Raw genomic sequence first — 20,607 nt, 5'->3', positions numbered from 1 at the left:
GGTAAGTAACTTGACCAAATTCACAAGAAATGACTAAAAAGTGAAAGAGCCAAGATCTTAACCCAAAGTCCATGCCTTTTTCTTCTTCAGTGTACCCCAATGTTGGGTAAAGGTAAGAGTCTCATAATTGAATGGAAAACAAAAAAAAGGACACTTTTTATTATTGAATGCAGGAGTGAGGGGAGTGGGGCCAACCAAGGGGTGGCCCTGGGAGAGGGTCCCAAGGGGCAGAGGTTGGGGACGTCTCAGTAAAGAGGGGCAGATCATGAATAGAGCCTCCGCCCCCAGCTGGTGGCTCTTGAGTTCGGCCAAGCACTGGGCTAAAACGTGGAAACTGGGCATTGACAAAGTACAGAGGGATGTGGGTGATCCGGCCTGTGGACCAGCACTGCAGAGAGAGGGGAAAGCAAAGTCTGACCAGTCTGAGCCCAAAGAAGGCCATACAGCAGAGCCACACGGCAGCTGCAGCCCTCAGCTCCTCAGCCCACTCCTGCAACCGCAGCAGCTGGCCTACTCACCACACTGAGCAGGGCTCCTTTGTTGAAGGAAGGATGGAAAGTGATGAGCTGGGCCTGGGCTCCTGGCTCCCCCTGGACAGCGCCACTAGGGGCAGAAGGAAAGGTGAGCAGGCTGCTGGAGGCAGAAGGCAGGTGTAGAGGGTATGGGTTTGGTATGGGAGGCCGGGGGGGAACCACACCTGCCCAGCACCTACCAAGGAAGTAGCTCGAACACAGGGCTGTTTCGAGTGCGAAAAAGGAGGATGACTGGTTTACCATTCTGGACCCGTGGATTTCCTGTAAGAAGTGGATGCAGGGATAGGAAGGAACTCTGGAGGCAGAATCCCAGGGCAGAGGCAGAGAAGAACTGCAGCCAGGGCCTGGAAACAGTCAGTTAATGGGAAGATGGTGCGGCCTGAGCAAAGGCCTCCCTCCCCTCCTCTTACCTTTCATGAGCACAGCCAGCCGCTCCCCACTTGGGTCCCAGACCATGGAGTGAGCCTCTCCCCCAAGCCTATGGGTCAGAACAGCAGGTTGGGAGGGCTCAGCGTGGTCCCTCCCTCGCCCACCCAGCTCACCTTTCCTCTCCATCCGGTGTCTGTATTGTCGTCTCAGACAGATCTGCCACAATCGTAGCTGACTTCGCGCCTCCAACGCACCCCTTTCGCTCACCTGTGGATCAGGGCAGAGGCTCCCAGGGACAAGAAAGGGGCCTCCCACTGGCCCCTGCCTCCTCTCCATCACAGGCATCAACACCACTCAAGGCTCCTAAGCTTATTCCTTTTTTTTTTCCCCCAAGCTTCTTTACTTCCCTTTATCCTTCAGAGCAGCATATTCCAGATGGTTCCTATCTCCCTCCGACTACCCCCAGATGTTGTGCATCCAGAAGTGTTTCCCTGGACTCACCACAACGTTCTGGGAACGACAAGGAGTAAATCAGCGGTTCCCCCAACACAGCGAACAGCAGGCGGTTTCCATCAGGACTCCAGCAGCCAGTCTGGGGTCAGGGAGCAAAAGGCAGGGAAAGAGTGGTCTATGGGAATACAGGAGGGAAGCACACGAGGAAGAGAAGTAGAGGAGGTGGGGGGACACGCCTGGAGGAGCAGGGCCCACCTCCGCCCCCGCTCCTGAGACGCACAGTCCCTCCTACCTGACATCGCCCTGATAGGGTAGGCCACCGCTCACAAGTCCACATCTGGGCCTCCCAGACTCTGTGCCAAAGAGAGGCAGGTCACAGCTTAGGAACTCTAGGTGTCACAGCCTGGACTTCCCTTCCTGTCAGTCCCACGTTCAGGTGAATGGGAACGCGGACAGAAGGTTGTGGCACTTGCAGTTCCAGGAGCCTAGTGCCTTTCTCTAGGTCATTCCTGCCCCGCTCCCCGCCCTCCCCCTACTCACCGAAAGAGAGCTGAAGGAGTGGTAGCCAGGACTTTGCTGCCATCTGGGGACCAGAGCAGGTTGGTAACCCCACCTCCCCGAAACCAGGGAAGGGGAACACAGGTCTCTGTTGAGACATCCCATACCTAGGAGAAAGGTGAAGAGAGTGAGACGGGAGACTTCAAGCATCCCTACCATCCCACGGTGGGCCGCCCTTCCTTAAGGTACAAAGAACCAGAGAGGAGGAGGACGCGGGAAAGGGACAGTTAAAACAGGAGGAAATAGGGTTATGTTTATACTGACAGCAGGCAGAAATCTACATCTGAGGAGGCAGGCTGGTGCAGCGCCTTCCCCTGGATATGTTTAAGATTGAATGGACAGCTATTCCTCTCCTTCCCCCAGGGTATTTCCCACCACCAGGCAAAGAAAGCTCTCTCCTCAAGTCTGAGGGGTGGCTGAAATGACTGAAAGAGGCGTGGGGACCAACTCACCAGGATGGCAGCATCCACAGGTGAAGCTGAGAGTAGCCGACTCCCACTGGGGGCCCAGGCCAAGCTGGTGACAGGTGTGTGCCCGGGGTGAGAGAGCACTTGGGCACAGCCAGAAGAGGGTCTGCCGAGGGGAAACGGGGTGTGGAGTCAGAAGACAACAGGAAGAAAGCCCCATGATTCTCTTCCCTTGCCTCCTCCTGCTAAAACTTCCCAATCCCAATGGCCCCTCTGAGTTCAAATCCAGGTTGGGAAAAATGAATAAGGATCATGGAAGTTAAAGAAAAATAAAAAGAAGGAAGGAAGGGCAGTCACTATCGGGAGGTCCAGAAAGAAAAATGGGTGAAAGGGACAAAAGAGCCTGAAAGAGACCAAAACTTGTGACCAGTAAAGCTAGAAGGTACTGGGCTGGGGAGATGCATGTTCTGCTCTAGATGAGAGCCCTCTCCCCACAGGACCATCCTGCCTGGAGCATAGGATAATCCATGCCATCACTTCAAGGTTCCCATCTCTTCTCTTCCTACAGCTATCGGCCACTCTCCAGAATTCATCCTGTGCTCCTAAGTCTGTCTTTCTGCCTTTCCTTGTCAGGATTAGCTTCCCTCCTCGGTGCTCCCACATCATTTTCTCCTCATCAAAGACGGCACACATGGCAACCTCCCCCACTAGACTGGGGACTAGTTGAGGACCCCGGCTGTGTCCGTCAGCTCTGTATCTCCAGAGCCACACACGTGGCCTGACGGGTACAGGCTACTAGCCAAATTAATGCCACCTTGTCCTTTTTCCTCCCAACTATACCCACCTTAAGCTCTAATGAGGTCTTAGGTCACCAGTCTACAACTAACTCTCTTAACTTGACAATACCTCAGTTTACAGAGATCCATCTCATTCTTTTCAGTGGCCCCACTGTATTCCACTGAATAGATGAACTATAATTTATTCAGTCATGCCACCACAAATGGATATTTCAGTTGTTTGTAATTTTTTATTACAAACGGTACTGCAAAAAATATTCCCTAGGGGCTTCCCTGATGGGCACAGTGGTTGAGAGTCCGCCTGCCGATGCAGGGGACATGGGTTCGTGCCCCAGTCCAGGAAGATCCCACGTGCCGCGGAGCGGCTGGGCCCGTGAGCCATGGCCGCTGAGCCTGCGCGTCCGGAGCCTGTGCTCTGCAACGGGAGAGGCCACAACAGAGAGAGTCCTGCGTACCGCAAAAAAAAAAAAAAAAAAAAAAAAAAAAAATCCCTATATCTTTATGTACTCTTGTCATTATTTGTGTAGAATAGAGTTTTAAAATGGAATTGCAGGTAAAAAAAAAAGGCTTGAACCTTTCAAAAGATAAATATGCCAACAAATATTTTCTGAAAAGTTCATACCACAATATACTCTACTAGCAGTTTTCCTAGTCTTGCTAGTATTGGATATTATTGAACATTTCAACTTTAATAATACTAGCATACTGGGAACTCCCTGGCGGTCCAGTGGTTAGGACTCCACGCTCTCACTGCTGAGGGCCAGGGTTCAATCCCCAGTCAGGGAACTAAGACCCCACAAGCCTCATGGTGCAGCCAAAAAAATAATAATAATTATTATTATTATAATACTATAATTCTGAATGGGCCAAAAAGCATTCTATACATTCTTCTAGTCCTTTTATTTATTTATTTTTACATTTAGTTCTTTTGTCTGATTGGAATTTATTTGTATATAAAGTGTAAAGCAAGGACAAACTGTATTATTTTCTAAATGGATAGCCAATTATGCCAAAACCACTAAAATAAAAAACAAAAAACCGAACTTTTCTATTGCAATGCAAATCCAAATTCATCATATATTAAATTTCCATAAATTCCTACATCTGTTCCTGAATGTTTTTCTGTTACACTGATCTGTTTGATCTTATGCCAATAACTTTCTATTACTATAACTTCATAAAATATTTCAATACCTGGTAGGGCAAATCTCCTCTCAATATGCTTCCTTTTCAAACTTTTCTTGGCAATCCTTCCACATTTATTATTTCATAAAAACTCTATTATTTTGTCCAGTTCACAAAAACAAACAAAAACCAGCAGAATTCTGATGGGAAATACACTTAATTTGACATCTTCATGATTAAATTTTCCTACCCAGGAATATAACACGTCCCTCCATTAATTCAGCTCTTGTTTAATATTCTTCAACCACTTTCTTCAGATGTCTAACAGATGAAATAAATTTAACGATTTATTCCTAGTAATCTATAGTAATTGTTGTACCTATTGTAAATAGAACATATTTTCCATTGCAATTTCTCAACTGATTATTGTTGGTACAAAGGGAAGCTATTACATTTTCAGTTTCTTGGATCCAGTTACCTTACTACTTAAATTTCTTATTAGATTAAATAGGTTTTTTTGGTTGAATCTCTTGTCTTATCTAGGTTTAAAATCATATCATCAAATAAAAATAATTTTCTCTTCTTTCACAAGACTTTACCATGTTTCCTTTTCTTGTCGTAACTGCCCTCAAAAGAACCTCCACAAATAATGTTGGTTAATAATGGTGATAATGACATCTCTGTCTTTATCTTGACGTTATTGGAAATACCTTTAGTATTTTCTATTTCACTGTTCAATATGGTAGCCACTGGTTTTGCATATATACTCTTTATGTTTAGGTTGTCTCTTTGTATTCCTATTTACTTTATGTATTCAGCTGAATGTCTGCTTATTGAGAAGGGCATTTATTTATATAAACACTTTTCTCCTTTAATTTGCTAATGTAACAAATCATTTTAATAGATTTCCTAATGGTGAATAGTTTTTAATTTCTGGAATATTCCACTTGGTTAAGATTTTTTTTAATATGCTTTTGGACTCTATTTGCTAATATTAAGCATTTTTAAAAATCTACGCTCAGGGGAATTCCCTGACAGTCCAGTGGTTAGGACTCCATGCTTTCACTGCCAAGGGAGTAGGTTCAATCCCTGGTCAGTATATCAAATACATAACTAAGGATCTACTGTATAGCACAGGGAACTCTACTCAATACTCTGTAATGGCCTATATGGGAAAAGAATCTAAAAAAAGAGTAGATATATGTGTACGTATAACTGATTCACTTTGCTGTACAGCAGAAACTAACACAACATTGTAAATTGACTATATTGCAATAAAAATTTAAAACAAACAAAAAAAAACCCTGGTCGGGGAACTAAGATCCCGCAAGCCACGAGGCATGGTAAGGAAGTAAAGTAAGGAAGGAGGGAAGGAGGGAAGTAAGTAAGTAAATAAATAAAATCTATGCTCAAATATTTTCTTTCTTATACCACCTATTGTCAGGTTTAGGTTACGTTAGCTTTATGGAAATAAATCAGGATGGGGACTTCCCTGATGGTCCAGTGGTTAAGAATACACCTTCCAACTCAGGGGATGTGGGTTCAAGCCCTGGTCGGGGAACTAAGATCCCACATGCCGCGGGGCAACCAAGCCCGTGTGCTCTAGAGCCTGTGTGCCACAACTAGAGAGCCCATGCGCCGCAATGAAAGATCCCGCATGCCATAACAAAGATTCTGAGTGCCACAACTAAAGACCCGTGCAGCCAAATAAATAAATATTTTTTTTAAAGATTTGTATAAAAAGAAATAAATCAGGATTGATCCTGGGACAGGACATTAATGAGAAAACTGGTGAAATCAGAACAAAGTTTGGAGTTTAGTTAATAACAACATACAAATGTCAGTTTCTTAGTTTTGACAAATCTAACATGGTTATATCAGACATTAACGATGGTGTGAAGGGTATACCAAAACTCTACTATCTTTGCAGCTTTTCTAAAAATCTAAAATTATGCACAAAGTTTATTAAAAGGAAAATAAAACAAATCAGGAGGCTTTCCAAATTTTTCTATGATCTGGATTAGTTCAGATAACATGGAGATTATCTTTTCTTTTTTTTTTTTCTTTTTTTTTTTTTTTCTTTTTTTTGCGGTATGCGGGCCTCTCACTGTTGTGGCCTCTCCCGTTGCGGAGCACAGGCTCCGGATGCGCAGGCCCAGCGGCCATGGCTCACGGGCCCAGCCGCTCCGCGGCATATGGGATCCTCCCAGACCGGGGCACGAACCCGTATCCCCTGCATCGGCAGGCGGACTCTTAACCACTGCGCCACCAGGGAGGCCCAGATTATCTTTTCTTTGACAATTAGATAGAACTCTCATAAAACCATCTCAGCCTGGCATCTTTTTAGGGGTAGAGCTCATCCGTTTTAATTGCTTCTACAGTCCACTTTGACAACATATATTTTGCTAGACAACATTTCCTTTAGGTTTTCAAATCTGTTAGTCTAAACATATATAATATGCTCTAATAATTCTTCTATTTTCTTCCATATTTGTGGTTCTCTCTCCCATTTTGAAAATAGTGTACTTTGATTTTCTATTTTACCTTAATAAGGCTGGCCAAAAGGTTTTCTTCTTTATTCATAATTTAAAGAACCAGTTTCTGGTTTTATATTTAGTTAGTCCTCATGGGGATTTTTTCCAATTTCATCGGTTTCAGCTTTTATCCATATTAATTCCCTTCCCCCTTTCCTTTAAACCTACATCTGGCAGTCCTCTGAAAGAGACAGTCTTTCCAATCCATGATCCATAGGTACAACTCCCCACAATCCCAGAAGCCCTCAGTTCTGTCCCTTTCTCTAGATTAGATCTTCTCAGCACCTCCACCTTGGCCTTAGGTCTGCTTCTCCCGTAGCCCTGGGAAGTGCTGTGAGGAAAAAGAACTTCTCCTTCCAGACCTCCTCACCACCCCAGCATGGCCACGACCCTTAGGCCAAGGTAAGAGAGAGACTGCTGGGACTCACCGGGTAGACAAGGACATGGGGTCCAGGGTCCAGATGAGAATGCAGCTCTGGCAGGCCACAGCCAAGACGGAGGCACTGAGGGGCTTCCAGGCCAGGGCCGCCACATTTCGCTGCAGCCGGTGCTTCAGGGAGGGGACTATAGTGCTGGGGTGAAAGGGGAGGGGATGGGGTCAAAGCAGGGACACTAAGGCGCAGGGGAGCTGAGTTGTGGTTGAGGAGGGAAATCCAGAGAGAAAGCTGATCATCCAGGGCCTGTGGGTATTGTGGGACAGAGGACAGGATAAAGACTGGATCTGGAAAGAGGACGCATCCACTTGTGGGGCCTCCCTGACCCCAGTTCTGGAAGGAGCCATGGGCCAGGCCCAGGAACTGCAGGACTCCCTGGGCACCAAGGCTGGAGAAGGAAGTGGGGACTGACCGATGGAGACTGAAGACTCCGAGTCCACCCAGCGTGCCCCCCACATACCTGTTAGCATTATACACACGGATGGAGTCATCTAGCAGGGCCACCGCAAACTTGTTGGTGTGTGGGTGCCATGCAAAGACCCTCAAGCAGCAGCTGGACCTGGGGCAGGAGTGAGGGTGAGGAGTCCTGACCTGCACCTCGCCTTTCCCGGCCCAGAGCTCAGGTTCCCTTCCGTGTGAGGACACTGTTATTTTTCACTGCTTCTTTTCTTTCTTTTTGGGGGAGGTAGGAGGGAGAATGTGGGGAGCAGTCAGAAAAGGGGTGTGAGGAGTCTCTGCCTTGATTTCCCTCTCCCCAGAAGAAGTTCCAAGGTTCAGGACTTGCTTCCCACAAAAGCTCCAGAGCTTGTACACTCACCAGTTTGTGACTTGAGCGAATTCAGCAATCAGATCTTCACTCTTGAGCTGTAATAACAAAGCGGATAGAGGTTGCACTGGGAAAAAGGAGCTTATCCCCTCAATGCCCCCACAGGGGAGCTGGACCATTCATACCCTCTGCAGTCTTCTCATCACACCCTGACCCTAAGACATAGGAAGTGGAGAGGGGGTGGGAGTGGGGGAGCAGCAGCCAGGGAGGGCTGGGGGGGAAGCCAAACTTACAGACAGATGGGGAAACAGAGACCCATGGAGGGAGGAGGCCCATCGACAGAGTGCCAGGGCCCAGCTGGACGCCGTCTTCACCCACTCAAACACTGTGGGGTTGAGAAAGCAGCTGTGATTAAACCATTCACAGGGTTCTCACTGGGCACCCTCCTAGGTGAGGGACGAGCAAGGGCAAGCACTCCCCAGATCCTTCTACCCAACAAGTGCTCTGGGCACCCACTCTGTGGTATGGGGGTCGGTAGAGGGGAAGAGAAGATGGCACCAGCAGAGTCAAATGGGCCGGGAAATACAGGGCTAAAGGGAAAGGCGCTGGGCCTAAAGGTATTGGGATGAATTAGGGAGAATATGGACGGGAGATGGCAACCATAAAACTAGAGAAGGCTGGAGGTAAACACACTTACCCTCCTCCTCTGAGTCTGCAATTTCATTCAGCACACCAAAAAGTCCCACATCACGCCTGAAGAGGAGAGGGAGCTGTGAATCAGTTACTCTGATCCCTTCAGTCTCCTCTCTAAGTTCATCTATTCATTCACTCAATAAACATGGATTAAAAATAACACTCACATGTAATGAGTGACAACTATGTGACGTGTACTTTATATAGTCCTTTCATTGTACCCATGAAAGGACAATATATAAGTTGTCCACCAGTGAGGCAACTAAGGCTCAGAGGTCTTTCAGGGCTTTGTGCACCGATCAAGGAGTCAAGACTTGCCCTAAGGGACTTCCCTGGTGGCAAAGTGGTTAAGAATCCATCTGCCAATGCAGGGGACATGGGTTCAAGCCCTGGTCCGGGAAGATCCCACATGCCCCCAAGGAGCAACTAAGCCCGTGTGCCGCAACTACTGAGCCTGTGCTCTAGAGCCTGTGAGCCACAACTACTGAGCCCGAGTGCCTAGAGCCTGTGCTCCACAAGAGAAGCCAGAGCAATGAGAAGCCCACGCACTGCAACAAAGAGTTGCCCCCACTCACTGCAACTAGAGAAAGCTCACATGCAGCAAAGACCCAACGCAGCCAAAAATAAATTTTATAGATTTAGAAAAAATAGATTGATTGATAAACAATAGATTTATAAATAGGTAGATTTATAAAAAATAATAATAAAATAAATTTAAGAAACAACTTATTTTTAAAAAAACGACTTGCTCTAAGATAGTGAATGGAAAGCCACAGAGGGAGTTTAAGCTGAGGAATAAACTGATCACATTGGCATTTTAGAAAGATCAGTCTGGCTGCAGATTAGAGGGGAAAAAGAATGGAAAGAAAGAAATGGGTTAAGAGGCTACTTCAGGAATCTAGAAGAAAGGCCAAAGTGGCCTGAACCACTGGGGATGAAGAAAAGAAGACAGATTTGAGTGCTCCAGGAAGTAGAATGGACAGGATTTGAGGACTAATTAGACATTAGTAAGGGAAAGAGCAATATCAAGGGAAACACCCAGGTGATAATTATAGCATCTAATACTGCTTACACTGTGCCAGGGCTGGGCTAGATGCGTCACATGCATCATCTAATTCAGCCTTTATCACAACCCTACAAAATAGGTATTGTTATCATCAGCATTTTTAGGTGAGAGAACAGAGAGTGTGAGGAGGTTAATTATCAAAGGTGAACTAAGCAGGAAATAGCAGAGTCAGGATTCAACCTGTCTGCCTGCCCCAGAGCCTACATTCAAAGCACTTGCTTCTATATGACTAGGAAGGCCATTCCTTGAGATGAAAAACACAAGGAGGAAGCCGGCTTAGAGAGGAAAATGAAGAGATTGATTTTGAACATGCTGAGTGTATGAAGCCTGTGGAATATCTGACTGAGGGTGTTGGGCAGACAAGTGAACACCCAGGTGTGGAGCATCAATCACAAGTCCAGCCTAGGGACACCAAAATTTAAGAGAGAACAGGAAGAGAAGCAGCAGCTAGAGAGGCAGAAAGTGAGAAAGCACCCAGGACTGAATGGCTTTTCAGACCATGACTTGATGTTTAGCTTCACTCAAGGAGACATGCAAATTGAACTGTAATGCAATATCAAATAGCAAAGCTTCGTAGCACATGTGTTAGGAAACAGGCACTCTCATACACTGTTTGTTTTGTTGTTTTGTTTTTTAATTTTTATTGGAGTATAGCTGTCTTATACACTGTTGGTACGTCTGTAAATATGTACAACTTAAACAGAGGACTATATGGCAATAGCTCATGAAATTACAAATGAACATACCCTTTGAACCCAGCTACTTAATTTGTAGGAATTCATCCTACATATGATGATGATGATAATAATAATAATAATAATAGCTAACTCTTGATGGGATTAATATGGGCCAGGCACTGTTCTAAGTGCTTTACTCATTTAATCATCACTACAACCTTGTAAGATAGGCTCCCTTTTACAGATGAAATTGAGGGACAGAGTGATTAAGTAACTTGACCAAGGTCACACAGCTAAAAAGTGGCACAGCCAGGAATTCAATCCAGGCTTCACTCCTACATGTGCAAAATGAATGACCTATGTATGAGATTATTCCCTGCAACCTTATACCTAACCTTGCTGAGCTTCAGGTAAAGGCTCAGAAAGTAATAATGACATAAGGAGGGAACAGGTTCACAGAATTAAACCAAAAAGGAAAGCAAGTCACTGGAGATGAAATGGAACTACTGTTTCACAGCCTTGAGTTCCACAAAAAGGCCTGATAATTTGATATGTTGAATGATACACAGCTCTGAGCTAGAGAGGGCTGGGAAGCCCAAGGCAGAGGGGTGGTGACCTCATTGCCTCCAGGATCTGCAGACCACTGGCCCAGGAGACCCTTTGCCATCTCTCACCAAACGTTGATGCATCTCTTCCACACTTGTTCCCGGTGGTGGATGAAGGCCGTTCTTGTGCCATGGTCCAACCTGCCAGGGGTCTTCAGGGGATCCTTAGTAAGGTTTAGGACAGGAAGATTGATCCACTAGAGCCAGAAGGGAGGTATGACAGTGAATCTTCCCTAGATCTCTACTGAACTTCCTCCCATCTCCAACCCTCGGCAGGGCTGAGGGTAAGAGGCTCCAGAGACCTGTTTCCCGTTTCCACAAATATAACACTTGTGGAAAGGGGCGGAGTCAAGATGGCATACTAGAAGGACGTGGAATTCGTGTCTCCTCACAACTAGGGCACCTACCAGGCACCAGTGAGGAACCATGGGCACCTAAGGGGACGGGAGGAACCCCCAGCAACCAGTTGCTTCAACTATAGTTTTATTTTTCCTAATATATTTTTTATCTTTTTAATCTTATTTTGTTTCTTATTCTTTGATATTATACTGCTCCTTTTTCTCTTTCTTTCTTTTCTTCTTCTTTTTTTTTTTTTTTTTACCACGCCACGAAGCTTGCGAGACCCTGGTTCCCAGGCCAGAGGTCGGGCCCAAGCTCCTGTGGTGGGAGCTCTGAGTCCAAACCGCTGGACTAACAGAGAACCTCAGACCCCAGGGAATATTAATCAGAGTGAGGCCTCCCGGAGGTCCTCATCTCAGCACCAAGACCCGGCTCTATCCAACTGCCTGCAAACTCCAGTGCTGGACGTCTCAGGCCAAACAACCAGTAAGAAAGGAATACAGCACCACCATCAAAAAGAGAAAAAAAAAGAAACGACAAAAAAAAATGTTACAGACAAAGGGGCAAGGTAAAAACCTACCAGACCAAATAAATGAAGATGAAATAGGCAACCTACCTGAAAAAGAATTCAGAGTAATGATAGTAAAGATGATCCAAAATCTTGGAAACGGAGAAAATACAAGAAACATTTAACAAGGATCTAGAAGAACTAAAGAGCAAACAAACAGTGATGAATAACACAATTACTGAAATTAAAAATACTCTAGGGGCTGGACTTCCCTGGTGGCGCAGTGGTTAAGAATCCGCCTGCCAATGCAGGGGACATGGGTTCTAGCCTTGGCCTGGGAAGATCCCACATGCTGCGGAGCAACTAAGCCCGTGTGCCACAACTGCTTAGCCTGCGTTCTAGAGCCCACGAGCCACAACTACTGAAGCCCGTGTGCCACAACTACTGAAGCCTGTGCACCTAGAGCCTGTGCTCCACAACAAGAGAAGCCACTGCAATAAGAAGACTGTGCACCGCAATGAACAGTAGCGCCCGCTCACTGCAACTAGAGAAAGCCCGCACGCAGTAACGAAGGTGCAACGCAGCCAAAAATAAATTAATTAATTAATTTAAAAAAATACTCTAGGGGCTTCCCTGGTGGCAGAGTGGTCGAGAATCCACCTGCCAATGCAGGGGACACGGGTTCGATCCCTGGTCTGGGAAGATCCCACATGCCGCGGAGCAAATAAGCCCGTGTGCCACAACTACTGAGCTTGTGCTCTAGAGCCCGTGAGCCACAACTACTGAGCCTGCGTGCCGCTAACTACTGAAGCCCATGTGCCTAGAGCCCATGCTCCACAACGAGAGAAGCCACTGCGATGAGAAGCTTGTGCACTGCAACAAAGAGTAGCCCCTGCTCACTGCAACTAGAGAAAGCCTGCATACAGCAATGAAGACCCAACACAGCCAAAAGTAAATAAATAAAATAAATAAATTTATTTTAAAAAATACTCTAGAAGGAATCAATAACAGAATAACTGAGGCAGAAGAATGGATAAGTGAGCTGGAAGATAAAATGGTGGAAATAACTGCCAGAGAGTACAATAAAGGGAAAAAAGAATGAAAAGAATTGAGGACAGTCTCAGAGACCTCTGGGACAACATAAACGCACCAACATTCGAATTATAGGGGTGCCAGAAGAAAAAGAGAAAAAGAAAGAGGCTGAGAAAATATTTGAAGAGATTATACTTGAAAACTTCCCTAACATGGGAAAGGAAATAGTCAATTAAGTCTGGGAAGCACAGAGAGTACCATACAGGATAAACCCAAAGAGAAGCACAACGAGACAAATATTAATTAAACTATCAAAAATTAAATACAAGAAAAAATATTAAAAGCAGCAAGGGAAAAGCAACAAATAACATACAAAGGAATCCCCATAAGGTTAACAGCTGATTTTTCAGCAGAAACTGTGCAAGCCAGAAGTGGGTGGCAGGACATATTTAAAGTGATGAAAGGGAAAAACCTACAAACAAGATTACTCAACTGAGCAAGGATCTCATTCAGATTCAACGGAGAAATTAAAACCTTTACAGATAAGCAAAAGTTAAGAGAATTCAGCACCACCAAACCATCACAAATGCTAAAGGAATTTCTCTAGTCAGGAAGCACAAGAGAAGGAAAAGACCTACAAAAACAAACCCAAAACAATTAGGAACATACATATCGATAATTACCTTAAACATAAATGGATTAAATGTTCCAACCAAAAGACATAGACTGGCTGAATGGATACAAAAACAAGACCCATACATATGCTGTCTACAAAAGACCCACTTCAGGGCTTCCCTGGTGGCACAGTGGTTGGGAGTCTGCCTGCCGATGTGGGGGACATGGGTTCGTGCCCCGGTCTGGGAGGATCCCGCATGCTGTGGAGCGGCTGGGCCCGTGGGCCATGGCCACTGGGCCTGTGCGTCCAGAGCCTGTGCTCTGCATCGGTAGAGGCCACAGCAGTGAGAGGCCCGCATACCACAAAAAAAAAAAAAAAGACCCACTTCAGACCTAGGGACACATACAGACTGAAAGTGAGGGGATGGAGAAAGATATTCCATGCAAATATAAATCAAAAGAAAGCTAGAGTAGCAATCCTCATATCAGACAAAATAGACTTTAAAACAAAGACTAGGGGCTTCCCTGGCAGTGCAGTGGTTAAGAACCCGCCTGCCAATGCAGGGGACACGGGTTTGAGCCTTGGTCCAGGAAGATCCCACATGCCGTGAAGCAACAAGGCCCATGCACCACAACTACTGAACCTGTGCTCTAGAGCCCACAAACCACAACTACTGAAGCCCGCACGCCGCAACTACTGAAGACCACATGCCTAGAGCCCGTGCTCTGCAACAAAAGAAGCCGCTGCAATGAGAAGCCCGCATACCACAACGAAGAGTAGCCCCCGCTCGCCACAACTAGAGAAAGCCCGCGTGCAGCAATGAAGACCCAATGCAGCCAAAAATAAATTAAAACAAAAAAAAAAACAAAGACTATTACAAGAGACAAAGAAAGACACTACATAATGATCAATGGATCAATCCAAGAAGAAGATATAACAATTGTAAATATTTATGCACCCAACATAGGAGCACCTCAATACATAAGGCAAATGCTAACAGCCATAAAAGGGGAAATAGTAACACAATAATAGTAGGGAACTCTAACACCTGACTTTCACCAATGGACAGATCATCCAAAATGAAAATAAAAAAGTAAACACAAGCTTTAAATGATACATTAAACAAGATGGACTTAATTGATATTTATAGGACACTGCATCCAAAAACAACAGAATACACTTTCTTCTCAAGTGCTCATGGAACATTCTCCAGGATAGACCATATTCTGGGTCACAAATCAAGCCTTGATAAATTTAAGAAAACTGAAATCGTATCAAGTATCTTTTCCGACCACAACGCTATGAGACTAGATATCAATTACAGGAAAAATTTAAAAATACAAACACATGGAGGCTAAATAATATGCTACTAAATAACCGAGAGACCACAGAAGAAATCAAAGAGGAAATCAAAAAACACCTAGAAACAAATGACAATGAAAACACAACAACCCAAAACATATGGGATGCAGCAAAAGCAGTTCTAAGAGGGAAGTTTACAGCAATACAACCTTACCTCAAGAGACAAGAAAAATCTCAAATAAAGAACCTAACCTTACACCTAAAGCAATTAGAGGAAGAAGAACCAAAAAAACCCCAAAGTTAGCAGAAGGAAAGAAATCATAAAGATCAGATCAGAAATAAATGAAAAAGAAATGAAGGAAACAATAGCAAAGATCAAGAAAACTAAAAACTTGTTCTTTGAGAAGATAAACAAAATTGATAAACCATTAGCCAGACTCATCAGGAAAAAAAGAGAGATGACTCAAATCAACAGAATTAGAATGAAAAAGGAGAAGTAACAACGGACACTGCAGAAATACAAAGGATCATGAGAGATTACTACAAGCAACTATATGCCAATAAAATGGACAACCTGGAAGAGATGGACAAATTCTTAGAAAAGCACAGCCTTCCGAGACTGAACCAGGAAGAAATAGGAAATATAAACAGACCAATCACAAGCACTGAAATTGAAACTGCAATTTAAAAACTTCCAATAAACAAAAGCCCAGGACCAGATGGCTTCACAGGCGAATTCTATCAAACATTTAGAGAAGAGCTAACACCCATCCTTCTCAAACTATTCCAAAATATAGCAGAGGGAGGAACACTCCCAAACTCATTCTATGAGGCCACCATCACCCTGATACCAAACCAGACAAAGATGTCACAAAATAAGAAAACTACAGGCCAATATCTCTGATGAACACAGATGCAAAAATCCTCAACAAAATACTAGTAAACAGAATCCAACAGCACATTAAAAGGTTCATACACCATGATCAAGTGGGGTTTATCCCAGGAATGCAAGGATTCTTCAATATACACAAATCAGTCAATGTGATACATCACATTAACAAAATGAAGGATAAAAACCACGTGATAATCTCAATAGATGCAGAAAAAGCTTTTGACAAAATTCAACACCCATTTACAATAAAAACACTCCAGAAAGTAGGCATAGAGGGAACCTACCTCAACATAATAAAGGCCATATATGACAAACCCACAGCCAACACTGTTCTCAATGGTGAAAAATTGAAACCATTTCCTCTCAGATCAGAAACACGACAAGGCTGCCCACTCTCACCACCATTATTCAACACAGTTTTGGAAGTTTTAGCCACAGCAATCAGAGAAGAAAAGGAAATAAAAGGAATCCAAATCAGAAAAGAAGAAGTAAAACTGTCACTGTTTTCAGATGACATGATACTATATAGAGAGAATCCTAAAGATGCTACCAGAAAACTACTAGAGCTAATCAATGAATGTGGTAGAGTAGCAGGATACAAAATTAATGCACAGAAATCTCTTGCATTCCTATACACTAATGATGAAAAATCTGAAAGAGAAATTAAGGAAACACGCCCATTTACCACTGCAACAAAAAGAATAAAATACCTAGGAATAAACCTACCTAAGGAGACAAATAACCTGTATGCAGAAATCTATAAGACACTGAAGAAAAAAATTAAAAGATGATACAAACAGATGAAGAGATATACCATGTTCTTGGATTGGAAGAATCAACATTGTGAAAATGACTATACTACCCAAAGCAATCTACAGATTCAATGCAATCCCTATCAAATTACCAATGGCATTTTTCACACAACTAGAACAGAAAATTGCACAGTTTGTAGGGAAACACAAAAGACTCTGAACAGCCAAAGCAATCTTGAGAAAGAAAAACGGAGCTGGGGCTTCCCTGGTGGCGCAGTGGTTGAGAGTCCGCCTGTCGATGCAGGGGACACGGGTTCATGCCCCGGTCCGGGAGGATCCCACATGCCGCGGAGCGGCTGGGCCCATGAGCCATGGCCGCTGAGCCCGCGCGTCCAGAGCCTGTGCTCTGCAACAGGAGAGGCCACAACAGTGAGAGGCCCACGTACAGCAAAAAAAAAAGAAAAGAAAAAAAAGAAAAACGGAGCTGGACGAATCAGGCTTCCAGACTTCAGACTATAGTACAAAGCTACAGTAATCAAGACAGTATGGTACTGGCACAAAAACAGAAATACAGATCAATGGAACAGGACAGAAAGCCCAGAGATAAACCCATGCACATATGGTCACCTTATCTTTGAGAAAGGAAGCAAGAATATACAGTGGAGAAAAGACAGCCTCTTCAATAAGTGGTGCTGGGAAAACTGGACAGCTACATGTAAAGGAATGAAATTAGAACACTTCCTAACACCATACACAAAAATAAACTCAAAATGGATTAAAGACCTAAATGTAAGGCCAGACACTATAAAACTCTTAGAGGAAAACACAGGCAGAACACTCTATGACATAAATCACAGCAAGATCCTTTTTGACCCACCTCCTAAAGAAATGGAAATATAAACAAATGGAACCTAATGAAACTTAAAAGCTTTTGCACAGCAAAGGAAACCATAAACAAGACGAAAAGACAACCCTCAGAATGGGAGAAAATATTTGCAAACTAAGCAACTTACAAAGGATTAATTTCCAAAATATACAAGCAGTTCATGCAGCTCAATATCAAAAAAACAAACAACCCAATCCAAAAATGGGCAGAAGACCTAAATAGACATTTCTCCAAAGAAGATATACAGATTGCCAACAAACACATGAAAAGATGCTCAACATCACTAATCATCAGAGAAATGCAAATCAAAACTACAATGAGGTATCACCTCACACCGGTCAGAATGGCCATCATCAAAAAAATCTACAAACAATAAATGCTGGAGAGGGTGTGGAGAAAAGGGAACCCTCGTGCACTGTTGGTGGGAATGTAAATTGATACAGCCAGTATGGAGAACAGTATGGCGGTTCCTTAAAAAACTACAAATAGAACTACCATATGACCCAGCAATCCCACTACTGGGCATACACCCTGAGAAAACCATAATTCAGAAAGAGTCATGTAACACAATGTTCATTGCAGCACTATTTACAATAGCCAGGACCTGGAAGCAACCTAAGTGTCCATTGACAGATGAATAGATAAAGAAGATGTGGGCTTCCCTGGTGGCGCAGTGGTTAAGAATCTGCCTGCCAATGCAGGAGACACGGGTTCGAGGCCTGGTCCGGGTAGATCCCACATGCCAAGGAGCAACTAAGTCCGTAAGCCACAACTTCTGAGCCTGCGCTCTAGAGCTTGCGTGCCACAACTACTGAAGCCCGCACGCCACAACTACTGAAGCCCATGCACCTATAGCCCATGCTCTGCAACAAGAGAAGCTACCGCAATGAGAAGCCCACGCACCGCAACGAAGAGTAGCTCCCGCTCGCCACAACTAGAGAGAGCCCGTGCGCAGCAAGGAAGACCCAATGCAGCCAAAAATAAAATAATAAATTAAATAAAATAAATTAAAAAAATAATAAAGATGTGGCATATATACATATATATAATGGAATATTACTCAGCCATAAAAAGAAACGAAATTGAGTTATTTGTAGTGAGGTGGATGGACCCAGAGTCTGTCATACAGAGTGAAGTAAGTCAGAAAGAGAAAAACGAATACCGTATGCGAACACATATATATAGAATCTAAAAAAAAAAAAAAAAAAAGATTCTGATGAACCTAGGGGCAGGACAGGAATAAAGACACAGATGTAGAGAATGGACCTGAGGACACAGGGAGGGGGAAGGGTAAGCTGGGACGAAGTGAGAGAGCAACATTGACATATATACACTACCAAATGTAAAATAGATAGCTAGTGGGAAGCAGCTGCATAGCACAGGGTGATCAGCTTGGTGCTTTGCGACCACCTAGAGGTGTGGGATAAGGAGGGTGGGAGGGAGACGCAAGAGGGAAGGGATATGGGGATATATGTATGCATATAGCTGATTCACATCGTTATACAGCAGAAACTAACACAACATTGTAAAGCAATTATACTCCAATAAGGATGTTAAAGGAAAAAGAAAAAATACATATACATATATATATGTAACACTTGTGGGACAGGGAAACAGGTCTTAGCTCCCTTATCTGTAAAACTAGAATAATATTTCATAGGGTTGCTGTGATTATTAAATCACATTATTAAAACATATGTGGAGAACACCTGACTCAGAGCGTCTTTCTTCCAAGCAAACGCTCAATAAACGCAAGTTTCTCTTCCTTTTCTTTCCCAGAAACACCACAGGAAAAAACTCCCCAGGTTGTGCCTTCCCGGTTCTCCCAGATACTGTACCAACTTTTCAGAAGTCCTCCTGACCCTCACATCCCCTAGATTCGCCCTCACTCTCCGTTCCCACTAGGCCCGCACCACAGCCCCTCAGCATCCCTCATCCTCCAATCCCAGCTCTTAAATACATCCCAGCCCTTCTATTCTTCTCCAGCCTGGGCCAGGCTGTTTCCAATACTCCAGTCTGGGGACCTCGACCCCGCCCCTATCACGTTGCCTCTGCTCCCCCAGTCTCTCCGACTCTGCCCCCCATGCCTGTAGGTCTCCTCCCTCCTCGCCCTGACCACCTGGCCCCGGAAGTCGGGAGGCGGACTCTCATAGCTACTGCCCGTCACCAGCTCGTTATTGTGCTCGTATAGGGTGACTTGTCCCCTAGGCGGCGGCGGAGGGAACAACCCCAGGGAGCACATCCTGCCGGTCCCGAAGACGTCCGGACTGAGCAAACGCCCGGATCCCGCTCCGCCGACTCTGAGTTCCCGGGTTAGATTAGGATGCCTACGGGAAGTCGCCTGGGACAAACGGCTATGCAAAGCTCAACGGAAGTGAATGGAAGAGTAACGGAGAAGAAGGACGCATGCGCAGTCCCGGGACAGACTTCCGGCGTCCTCGCGCGCCGCCTGGCGGCCGGAGGGAGCCTGTATAGACACGTCCGTAGGGCAGACCACTATTGAAGGGTCGGAGCGTTTTTTTGTTTTCTTTTGTTTTGTTTCCTGTGAGACTGCTGTTTTTCCCAGTTCCGAATTCCCCAACACACTCTCCCACTCACTCTCAGCACTCGAAAAGTCCAAAATAAGCCACGTTCAGCGCTGTACCTAATTAAACTCTCCCAGGATTGTGTCAGGGGCAGCTGGCTGGAAAGTTGAGGGAAAGCCTCCGGGAGGCGGAAAGTCAGGCGGGAGGCCTTGGGAGGGAGAGTGCAGCGCCCGCCGGAACCTAGAGCCCACAAGGTTAGGCCTCCTGGAAGGAAAAGTGGGAACAGTTGGGAAATTAACATTTCCTGAGCACTTATTATGATAAATGCTTGTATAATCTTTACAACAACTCCATGAGGTGGGTACTGTTATATCACCATAAGGAAAGTGAGGCGCAGGGAGATCGGACCTAAAAATACCAAAACCTGTATAAGGCATTCTGACTGCAGAATGAAAGTGAGATTGAGAGGAGAGGGGCAGAAATAGGTGAAGAGGATTAAGAGGTGCAAACTACAAGGTATGAAATAAATAAATTACAACGATGTAATGTACAACACGGGAATATTGCCAATATTTTATTATAACTTTGTATGGAGTATAATCTATAAAAATATCAAATCACTGTGTTGTACACCTGAAACTAATATAATATTGTAAATCAATTTTTTAAAACAAGTGAGATTGATCTTATCCTAACTCCAAAGGATGGAACTAGAACTGTAATCTAATGCAGAATGGG

At 44.6% G+C, this 20,607-nt stretch overlaps 1 protein-coding gene across 2 annotated transcripts; it reads right to left on the bottom strand.

The window, feature by feature from the left end:
* Positions 1–127: 127 nt before the first annotated feature.
* AAAS (aladin WD repeat nucleoporin) lies at positions 128–19,694 on the bottom strand. Of its 2 annotated transcripts, none has more exons than XM_060112455.1 (16): positions 19,464–19,694; positions 11,087–11,181; positions 8,674–8,729; positions 8,270–8,361; positions 8,028–8,074; positions 7,671–7,769; positions 7,205–7,348; positions 2,366–2,486; positions 1,896–2,020; positions 1,648–1,708; positions 1,404–1,494; positions 1,076–1,169; positions 944–1,011; positions 713–794; positions 519–603; positions 128–388 (listed from the first exon to the last, which is right to left on the bottom strand). In XM_060112455.1, exons 1-16 carry the CDS (start codon positions 19,584–19,586, stop codon positions 161–163), a joined length of 1,611 nt encoding a protein of 536 aa, XP_059968438.1. In that variant the 5' UTR covers positions 19,587–19,694; the 3' UTR covers positions 128–160. The 2 variants fall into 2 exon arrangements, with proteins under 2 accessions (XP_059968438.1, XP_059968437.1); XM_060112454.1 differs by having other exon boundaries at positions 11,087–11,214; positions 19,464–19,693.
* Positions 19,695–20,607: the final 913 nt, after the last annotated feature.

This window comes from Mesoplodon densirostris, chromosome 11, assembly GCF_025265405.1.
Source record: "Mesoplodon densirostris isolate mMesDen1 chromosome 11, mMesDen1 primary haplotype, whole genome shotgun sequence".
Taxonomy (NCBI): domain Eukaryota; kingdom Metazoa; phylum Chordata; class Mammalia; order Artiodactyla; family Ziphiidae; genus Mesoplodon; species Mesoplodon densirostris.
The sequence above is the reverse complement of the archived record's forward strand: the minus strand, read 5'-3'. Positions and strand labels throughout refer to the sequence as shown.